Source organism: Crassostrea angulata, chromosome 3 (genome assembly GCF_025612915.1).
Source record: "Crassostrea angulata isolate pt1a10 chromosome 3, ASM2561291v2, whole genome shotgun sequence".
NCBI classification, from domain to species: Eukaryota; Metazoa; Mollusca; class Bivalvia; order Ostreida; family Ostreidae; genus Magallana; species Magallana angulata.
This window is the reverse complement of record NC_069113.1, coordinates 6,902,946-6,913,908: the sequence shown is the minus strand read 5'-3', so window position 1 is coordinate 6,913,908 and position 10,963 is coordinate 6,902,946. Positions and strand designations below refer to the sequence as shown.

General features: G+C 35.1%; 1 protein-coding gene and 1 long non-coding RNA gene across 2 annotated transcripts; one reads left to right on the top strand and one right to left on the bottom strand.

Moving 5' to 3' along the window:
• The first annotated feature begins 1,859 nt into the window (after positions 1-1,859).
• LOC128176651 (uncharacterized) lies at positions 1,860-7,254 on the top strand. Its single transcript, XM_052843135.1, has 13 exons — positions 1,860-2,098; positions 3,889-4,148; positions 4,228-4,356; positions 4,441-4,576; positions 4,690-4,851; positions 4,942-5,096; positions 5,241-5,405; positions 5,489-5,529; positions 5,679-5,792; positions 5,911-5,994; positions 6,271-6,405; positions 6,727-6,767; positions 7,027-7,254. Exons 1-13 carry the CDS (start codon positions 1,982-1,984, stop codon positions 7,243-7,245), a joined length of 1,758 nt encoding a protein of 585 aa, XP_052699095.1. The 5' UTR covers positions 1,860-1,981; the 3' UTR covers positions 7,246-7,254.
• A 152-nt stretch (positions 7,255-7,406) lies between these two features.
• On the bottom strand, positions 7,407-10,268 carry LOC128176657 (uncharacterized). The gene is made up of 3 exons (XR_008242798.1): positions 10,012-10,268; positions 8,105-8,244; positions 7,407-7,737 (listed from the first exon to the last, which is right to left on the bottom strand). It is a non-coding gene; the product is annotated as an uncharacterized LOC128176657 (long non-coding RNA).
• Between the last annotated feature and the right edge of the window lie 695 nt (positions 10,269-10,963).

Here is a 10,963-nt window from a genome sequence, read left to right as displayed (position 1 = left end):
CAATAGATGAATACATATTTCCAATGACCCTATGTATTGATATTATCAGATACATATGTATTTTGTAAATTTTCGTTACAATGTTACTTTAATAATTTTTTACTGCGTTCTGATAATCCTGGACTTTTTAGACGCAGAACCATACACAGAACAACCTTCACTTTTGTCGACCCCTCATACTTAGTATGTAATATTTCATAATCTTTCTGACTTCTTTGAAATCTTATAAGATCTTGTTTTAAACAGACCAAAAACACTTAAGGATGGCCTTCGATCTGCAGGTTGGCAGTTAATCGATGGTCCGAACTCCGGCATTTAACATCTAACAACTTTTAAAGCAATTTATTTTAACGGCCTTGTCATAAATTGACCAAATTCTTCTGTTGCACGTAAATATGCCTACATGTATATGCTAACCATAAGTTAACTTTTTAAAAATCAAATTCCATATTGACCAATGCATATAAATATATGTAATGGAAAAATGATAACCCATTGTTTATAAATGATTTAGATACTAATCATCTCTTTATTATCACGTATTAAAGATTTTAAGAATCTCAAAACTAAGTCGGCTACTGCCACTGAACAAAACTATTTTTAGCGGGAACTCGTAAAACGCGTTTGAAGTAAATAAAAAAAAATCTGACCAAAAAATAAAATGCATATTCATTAACGTTTTGGCGGATAACATGGGTGGTAATTGTAATGTAATGTTCCAAGAGATTTCCCGTGACGATTTGTTTTACTCAATCATAAAAGGAACGACCATTTACTTCCGCAGACTCTTCGCTCAGCAGACCTCAAAATCGTAGAGACGACGGATGAGCTAGGCATTTATCTGTGTCCAGAAATCCCCTCAAATCCTCTGGGTAGGCTCGAGTAACCTCTGAATTAAATTATATCATAATGGTACTTCAAATCGGTGACCATGTTCAGTCGTAAACTACTTACATGTAAGACTATGCACTACATGTATATTTTGCCCCTTTATTCCAATCAAAATGACAATTAAAGAATAAAAAGCAGTAAATTAATGGTTATTCGTTTTGTTTAAGAAAAAAAGTAAATATATTTACAGTGTATACAGAATAATCTATCGCTAAATATTTACCAAATTCGAATTGCTGTAATGAATAATACAAAAAATAAAAATAGGATGTGCCACAACAAAATGACAGCAGGGCGTGTTATGAAGAATTTTTTTTATATAAAAACACAAAGTAGGATCCAAACTTAACTTTGAGTTTATACATCCATAGGCGTCGGAAGCAAATTGGAAGTGGGGGGGGGGGGGGGGGGCTAGACTAATCCTCAGAAATATTGAGAAAAAAGTAATTCCCAAAATCATGAAAATCCTTATCCGTTTGGGGGGTGGGGGGGGGGGGGGGGGAGTATGCCTATACTTCCAAAAAAAACAATTACTTACCCAAATTTTTTTTTCCAAAATCATGAAATTCCTATTCCGTGGGGGGTGGGGGGGGGGGTGGGGAACTAGTATCCTTCTGAATCTAACTTCTCATTCTTTCAAGGTAAATTAGGAACGATAATCTTTCCTGCGAAAAAAAGTGGGGGGGCTGAACCCTCTATCATGCTATGTTTCTAATGGTTATGTATAACTTTGCAAAAAAAGGGGGGGGGGGGCTAAGCCCCCCCCCCCCCTAGCCCCCCGGTTCCGACGCCTATGACATCTACATTTTCAAAACTTCTGATTTTGTCGATGGACACTCTTGATTCGTGTCTCATAGGATGGTAGGATGGCGGATATCGAACTAGATTCTTGAGGTCAACAAGGTCATTTGCTCATGTTTAACCACGTGAGCTCGGCAGAATAAGGAACTAGACTTTTCAGTTGTATTTTCTCCAAGCAGCCAGAACATAATGTACTTATAATTTGATTGACGTTTTGATATCGACGTTCAGTTTATTTATCTATTTATTAATTAATGTCACTTAAATTCGTTTAAAAGATTGGACAGGCATGGCAATGAAGGGAAGCAATGTGGTGGTAACGTTCAGTTTTATCCTTGCGCTCTTTGGGATGTCATCGTCTGTATTTCTCGGAGGAACCATTAGCTGGAGAGAAAATAGGAACAAGGTGGGGAAATGTAGTTTATGACTTCATGTAAAGAATCTGCTTGCAAGGGAACCTTTGCTGATTTTTTAAAATTTCTTTGTGTTAGATAAAACCCGCATCCTAAAAGTCAGAATTTTAATGTGTGTTCTGAAAAACAATACAGTATCGAGAAAAGAAATGTATAACATTTTTTTTTTAAATCCTGCCTTTGATATTCAAAAGAAAAAAAGGTTAACTGCATGATAATATGAACAAGTACTAATCTGTTTCCATATACACCAAGAGAAAGTGAGTAACGTTAATACAATGTATATAATATAACATGTGACATGCATGTATGAATGCATTTTCCCATACTCTTGATTTGTAAAATGTGTATCACAATAGGGACGGGACGACTTACGCACAGTGTAGATATTGTTCTTGTAATGATACGATAAAAGATATAACAAAAACCCAGAGTTCAGTACTTACATATTAAACAGGTAATGAATTTATCTATATCGCTTCTAAGATAATAAATACATGTAATACACTCTTTACTTATTTTTATGATTTTAAAGAATTCACCTTCATACGCCAAGAGATACTTTTTAAAAATCGGAATAACAGAAATGGTTATGAAATATGATATTTATGGTCATTTTACTCTTCTACCTTATAAGACCAAAATCTCACATCTAATTTTTAAATGACCGATTTGTAAAGAACTTATAATTTAGTAATCCATATTTTCAAAACGTTAATTCTATGTTAAAGACCTTATGAAAGAGTATATGACTGTTTGACAAGTTTATAAATGCATTTTGGTTTGTAGATCTAAGGATAGTTTTCATATTTAAAGATAAGCAATAACGTGTTTATAAGATCATTAAACCCAGTGAAGAGTTGCCTGCTGGGTTGTATGGAACCGAGTCTGAATTTATCGTTGTATATGAAAAACGAATAACATCGTTTTGTTGAGAAATAATTGAGAGAGAGAGAATCAGAAAGCTTGTCCATAGAGGGCTCGTGCCGTAATGAGATAAACCTTCTTCTTGTCGAGTGGAATGTATGTTCAAACTTGGTTCTGGTATCAAGTGCCACCAACCTCAAACATTAGCACAATTAATCTTCAAGATTTCAAACATTTGGACAAAATATGAAAATCTCTCGCATGTAGCGTGACAGTTGAAAGGAATGTTTTTTTTAATTTAAGTTGCTCAGTTTTCTTCATTCTCTTAATTGCCACGCCCCTCCTTACTGGCTTAAAAACAGGTTTCTTTTCAAATGCTAAGCTATTAATAATTGTTCTTTATTCCATTTCTCAAATCATTTTACATTATTAGTATATAGACGCCATCAACCGATACACTTAGGGCCAACAAACTGTCGTCATCTGTCCACCCATAGTACCTTGCCAAAGTTCTGAATTTGGCATAAAACAACCCCCACTCTAAACTACCATTGACCCTGGGCTTTTGGCCTCAGTTGGGATGTTCTGCCCCGACCGCCCCCAACTACTGCTGGAGGTTGACACACTTCCCACCGGCCTTCCCGGGGTCCCCAATGACATGTTCTCTTTAACTAATGGGTAAGCAGACCTAACATGACTATCGACTGTGGCACTTGGTGGTACCGGAGTAAATACATTAGTTTTATAGCTTAAATTAAATAACGACTGTTACCTTTAATATTAAAGGTATATTAACCCACCCACCCACCCACCCCCCAAAAAAATTAAACTCGAAATTAAAATCGAATATTAATCCATACATATTTTTCTGACATTATAGATCATTTCTATTGTTAAGAATTATTTTTACACACAGATTCGTTACACTTATCGTATGACCTACGAATTGGGTACTGGGCCGTGCGGACTTGGTTGTTCAGAAAGAGACATTGGGAAGGGCACGACCTCCAGACAGCCTTTTAACGAGACATATTGGACGTGCCTAAAAGGATGCTCAAACAATGTTACAGGAAGTAACCTTAACTATATCGTAACTGCTTTGGGAGAAAGTCCAAGCTGGGAACAGGGAGAAAATAGGTTTGAACAAAGAATGGTGGATATGAGATTCACCATGTCGTAAGTATATTCTGAGTTGTTTACACAAAAATGACAGAATGTTATCAATTGTATCATTAATATATACGTATATTTCTAGAGTAACCATTCCTGCTATCCTGACCAATGGCGGCAGGGTCACACTTACCACTACTATAGACACACGTGTTCGAAACGACACACAGAGCATCAACGCCAGTCCCATAGCCGCTCTGCCTCTTTACACAGGGTAAAAGTAGATTAAATAATTCCTCTATAATCAATTTTGTACAAAATCCACCGTATGAATATTGGGTTTTTACTGTTGTTTCAGATTGCCGTTTGGTTGCGTTTCTAATGTTTCACTTCCGGTTGTGGATCCTGATGGTGACGTAATCAAATGTCGTTGGCCAGAGCCTGCCGAATGTGGACAAAACTGTAACCAGCTACCGGAGGCCTACCTTGATGAGGTTAAATCACCAATCAGTCAATAAGAGCTAGTTTTATTTTTTTAGTTATTTTTTCAAATTTTATGAAAAGGTTTGTTTTATTGTAAATAAGACATTGCTGGGTTTTTATGTAGAACTTTTGCAACATATACCTGAATGTTACAAACAAAACGGGATACGCCGCAGGGAAAAGATATCTGGTGTCAATCACGGTCGAAGACTTTCCAAGATATCCAATCAAACTCGCCTCCACAGTCCTACTCCCTAATCAACCAATCAGCAGCATCCCTATCCAGGTAAACCAATCAGCGCGGTCTTTATAATTGAGAATTTAGATAATTTGTTTTATCTATGACCTATTCGTTTCTATACGATCTACTGTTTAGTTTTATATAGATATTGTCTCCTCTTCGTCGCAATGCAGACCCTCAACAACTTATGACACCAGCAACTTTCCAGACAACAGTGTTGCATCCTATAGCTTTATGGATTTCCACAACCATGTTGATTTTATTTTTCCGGTGTACATTTCGTCCACAAGGTATGTGTAATTTTATAATATAAATATAAGATTAACGCATTTCATTAAGACATTGAAGTATTATTCCCCCTTTTCGTTTTCTTTATTGCTCAATAGTCTTTGTCACTAGTATACTAGTAACTTGAATTTCTTTGTCCCTTTAAGATCAAACGCCACATTTGTACAAAGTTTTTCTCAACATATCAACACAACAATTTTACGGAATAACTCAAGAGGTCAGCATCATATAGAATTATACTCAAAATGGCGACCGATTCCCCAACAGCTAGGAGAGAACTACCTTTGTGTCTGGGGCAAAGATAATGAAGGGTATGTTACGATGAATCCGATTTACATGTACTCAATGCAGTGAATGGTTGCTACAATATAACAGAAGATTTGTTCTGTTGTAGTGTTACAAGTAGAAAGCACTGTATTCTGGGTCTCATCGCCGGTAAGGACACTCTTAACATCTATTCCATCATATGATACGACAGCACAAGTATGCAATGACTTATATGTGTTTTTTCATATTTGATTTACATGTATATTGAATTAAAATATCATAATCGAAGTGTATACTAGCATTTTAATATTTTGCAGATTCGGATGAATGTGTTTCCAATCCGTGCCATGGCTCCGCGACTTGCTTGAACCTTTATATGAAGTATGCCTGTATCTGCCCGCCAGGATTTAAAGGCATAAACTGTCAGGAGAGTAAGTAGTTCCTGTCAATTGTCTTTGACGATGATTGATTCTATACAGTCATGGTACGGTGTTGGTCACTATGCCTAACACATTATTTTCTTGATTTTGATTTTAAATTTAAATGCCGAAATATTGTGTGGCGAGAATCCGTGTCTAAACAACAGTACATGTTTCTCCACGCCCAACACTGCATCCTGTCGTTGTACCAAAGGTATGTTTATGGTACACTGTCCTCCGATAGGAAAGATAACTCTCACTGGGACAATTTACCATAACCTATTTACAAAGTGTTGATATTTGTCAAATTTGTTCCGTAGAGATTGTTTAAACTTGTTGATTTTAACGACAATCCAAGGATTTCTTCGAGTACTATTCTCAGTACTATAATCAGTACTGAGTTCAATACTCAGAGATCGATAGAAAACGAGCTGAAAATTTACTCTAAGACTAACATTGTCACCTAGTAATCATGATTTATTTATGACAGGATTTTTTGGAGACTTTTGTCAATTTGAAGAACAACCCTGTTCATCTTTTCCTTGCAAAAATGGAGGCAAATGTAGTTCCTTTCGGGGAGAGCTCAATTGCAAGTGTCAAAATAACTTCGTTGGGCCAGACTGTGGCAAGTATCGGTTTAGAAAAAAAAATGAAAACTGTTACACATGAATTTCGAGGTTAAAAAAAGTAAGCGCTCCGACCTTTACTTATTTAACATACAATTATCATCATACAACAACAACATTAAAAATTTAACAACTGCCATAATACATGTGTTACATAAAAAGTTTAAAATCTAAGATTTCAAAATTCATCTGTAACAATTGTTAAAGATATGTTTATAGAAACCTTTGATTTTTAACATTTAAATGTACACATGTATGATTGCAAAGGGAAAAAAAAACTGGATCTCCTCTAATAAACTTCTCCTTTGATGTTTTTATAGGTTCCTATATTGTTCACAATGACCTCATCGGAACACTGAAGGTAAATTACATGTATAGTACACTGTTCTATAAAAAGCAGACACAAATTTCTTATCGAACGTAGGAAAGATGAATAGATTTTTGTTTAGTTTTAACTCTACAATCAGGAGGTAAGTTAGCCGATAATATGTCTCAAAACAACTACATAGTTTAACTTCAAAATCATTTGTGCATTAGTTACAATACAAAACTAATACTTTTTATTGAGTTAGAATGGCCAAGGCTGCCCTGCCTCCTTAAAGCAGCTTGTTAAATTTCAGAGTCCGCTGTACCCACCCCTGTTGCTCTTTTTGGTGGGAACTCTTCTAGGGTGTATCCTGCTCTGGATATGTATATGTGTTATTACCAAACGACTTCGAGCTAAAATACAACCAAAAGTGAAGGACCAAAAGCCATCTGATATCAACAAAAGGAATACTCGCAGGTTTAGGGGACCAAAGAGCACACACTCAGAAGTACGGCAGTCGTTGGATTATTGATGTTTATCTGGTAGCATCTTAATTTACATACTAGGTTATATCGTGATAAAAGAGCATAAGCTTTTATAATGATAACAACCATTTTATTTTATTTTAAAAAAAATACAAATCAAACAAGTACATGTACATGTCAGCAGTAAGTTAATTACACTGTAACGCTAGAAAAGGGACTAGCTGAAGAGAGAAAGGCAAAGATTTCTTATCCTGATCTACATGCAGTAACTACGAGAATATTCTTCACATGTGATAATTACACAAGTGTAGTTTCCTATTTCTTCATGATAACTCACAAGAAGACGATGTACTTCCATTTTTGAGGGTACGCTATTTTTATAACTTTTTCCTTTTTGGGGAGTACTAGAACATGTATTGACATGAAAGTAAAATCAAACCAACTGTAAGTCTTTTTTTTACAATAAATGTCTCACATAAAACCTTTCTGGCATTAAAATAATGTCCTGGATTGCGGTGATTTCCAAAATCTGTCGTCGCCTGAGATAAAAAAAAAAGCAGTGGTTTACAGCGGAGAAAGAACTTATTGAGAACACAAGGTATTTCATCCCATTCAGTCTCCGTATATTTAAGGAAAAAGGAATCATTCTTTTGAGTATTATGAGTTGATAATTTTGGTTGGGGCGTGGTCAAATCCAATAAAACCCGAAGAGCTTTATGACAGATTTGATCACGCCCCGACCGAAATTATCACCTCATAATACTCAAAAATGATTCCTTACAATTACTTATATTTTTATAATTGAACTATTAAATAATTATAAATTAATTGCATTGTATAGTACTAAATCAATGTTAGTATGTAGTGTTATCACAGGCAAAAACACTGGAAAATGTAAAATATTACTGTTTGTGGCACGGGATACCCCGATCCAGGCTGGCATTAGTTTCCCCCTTGGAAGGGAAGTGAAAGGTAAGGCACGATTCCCGTTACTATGGATACTGTAGAATATATTACCACTGCCAGTAATAACACAGTGAATGCGTCTGGTCAAGAATTAAGGAAAGGGTATTGTGTTATTGTTTGTCAAATTTCACCATGTATACCACAAAATAGATAAAGTTTTAAATCCTTGTCTGTGCTATAAAGGCGCATTTGGCCGGTACTTATCCCCGGTTTCTGTGGTGCTTAGGTTTAGCGGATGAGAGTCATTGATTCAACCTGTATTGGACACAAGTCCAGCATATTCTGCATGAATCACAAAAGAAAGCATTTGATTGTTTTTAAAATAAATGCACAAATGAATTTGAATCACTTTCTGTCGCTTCTAGAGTATATATCTCAGTCACAACAGAGTATATACAGTACACTTCGCATATTGTGGCATACATTGTGCATTTGTTTTCCAATTCAATTCTTCTGATCAGCATAAAGAGAGAAAGACAGAGAGATTAACGTTTAATGCCATGCCGAATTAAAGGGGCATGGTAATGATTTTGACCAAATTCTATTTTTCTGTTTTTATTATTTACAATGCTTTAGGAATGCATTTCTAATGATCAAATAAAATCTGAGAGTCAGTCGTAGAGTTTTAAGCAGGATAAAGTGCCACAATTCATTGTCATGAAAACAAGACTCGTGCCCCGTTTATGTTTACGTGGGTACACTATACCAGTGAAAAAAATCTATTTCAAGCTGATTTGTCTATGTTCTTGTTCATTCTATGTACAAATAAACAGATCCCAACGTTTAACATATTCATTTTAGGTCTAAAACTGGAATTTTCACATCAAAATTCAAAATGTAAACAAAAGATTTGTTTACATAAAAAAGAATTGTAAGCTCCGTAATTCGCTTATAACTCAACTCAAATTTTGGTTGCCTATAAAAAACGCTGTACTGAAGAATTGTAAACATTAAAATCGGAAAAACAATTTATAACCAAAATCGTGACCATGCCCCTTCAAAGGAATGTGTCATTTATGTTAATTTCTCCGAACACAAACATCGAAAATATTCGATATAGTGAGATTAAGTACAGCATTAATAATGGATCGGTCTGTTTCGAGCATATGACTTATTTATTAGTTGAATTTGCCCGCTTTTCAAATATTACTGCTCAATGGTTGGATTGGATCTTTAATCAACTGATTTTTTAAAAGAACATTTCTACTTGAATTTTGTAGACAAATCCCAAAAATATTGACACAAATCTTTAATATTTCTGAAGAAGAACTAAGCGGAAAACGATTTTATCGTCAGTTTTTGGACAAATCATTTTAAATGCATTGTACAAAATCGTCGACTGAATTGAGCCTCTGAAGTGGTTTAAGAGTAAATAAAGTATTAAAACTCGGACTACATAAATTACACAAACAGTATTGTTAACCTGGCGCGTCAAAAATCTCTCTAACTTTCCGTAATGGTTTGTGATAGCTTTACTTTCTAACCTCAATAAACCCACAACGAATCAGTAAAATAACTGTCTTCAAAGTCGAATTAACCGGGGAGAAATTGTCAATTAGATAAACGAGCTATAATCGACTTAAATAGAATTTCGCAATTCTGTCCTACTAAAAACAAAATTTAAAGAACAAAAGAATAGTCTTTTTAGTCGTTGAACATTTGAGTAATAATTAATTTGCATACTAATAAGGACTTTTAGCATAATATCAACATACTAGCGATTTTCCAACAAATATCCTTTTTTCCGCGTGAAAACGAATTGGTCAGCTTCATCAGCGCCCGTCGTCCCATCTTATCGCGTCTATACATAGTTTCAAAGAACCTGTTTCAGCATGATCAAAGGATACGGAAGATGTATTTCTCTATTGGGTCCATCACCACTAGCATACTGGCTACCTCCCACTGGAAGTAACAGTGCTTTATCCAACAGAAGAAGTTTTCCATCCACCCCATTTTGTCTGTCTCTCTCCCTCGCTCTTTCTACACCAGCCGGATTAAACGAAAGTGCCAGTTAATCAATGGTTCAGCCAAGCGTGCTACATGGACTATTAAGTTCCAATCGTATGCATGGTTTATTGTGCGTTTATTTTGCAATACCGCTTAAAAGTCTTTTTGCAATCAACATTGAATATCGATGAAATTGACCGCAGTGGTTTGTTCACTGCCATTTGTGACGGTAGCCAGGAACTGTTTCCATTTTGTATTAAATACTGCAGCCGCTCAATAATTTTTATTGCTGTGTGTATAGTTGAGTTGTAGTTTAATGCGCTGAATTGAATGATCATTATTAAATTAATCTAAACTATAATATTGGAATGCTATAAGACCAACTTTTATCTAGACATTTTTTTCACGATTGAATTGGTTACGTCAGCTTTAATAGAATAAGATCACGGGTGTTTGCATTCACCCTAAATGATTTTATGGAAACTCATATTCTGCAGAAAATGGGATTTTCTTTTATTAGTGCAACATCATGTACCAATTTGTTTAGATCATAACAGATATCAATGCAACATCGTGTACCAAATTGTTTAGATCATAACAGATATCAATAGGGACTGCATTATATCATTATTATTTTGTAGATATCTTTGAAATTAACAACATTTTACTAAGTAAATAAATAAAGTGAACGTACATGATGTGCATGTGTTATTGAAATTACAGACCCTGAAACGTGCTACTACACCAGTTGCATGGTTCGGTTCGGTACGCTTTGTGAACGGTACTTCTTCAGCAAGGTGGTAATTATGACAAGCATTTTTTCTTTAGTTATATGATATATTACAAATCTAT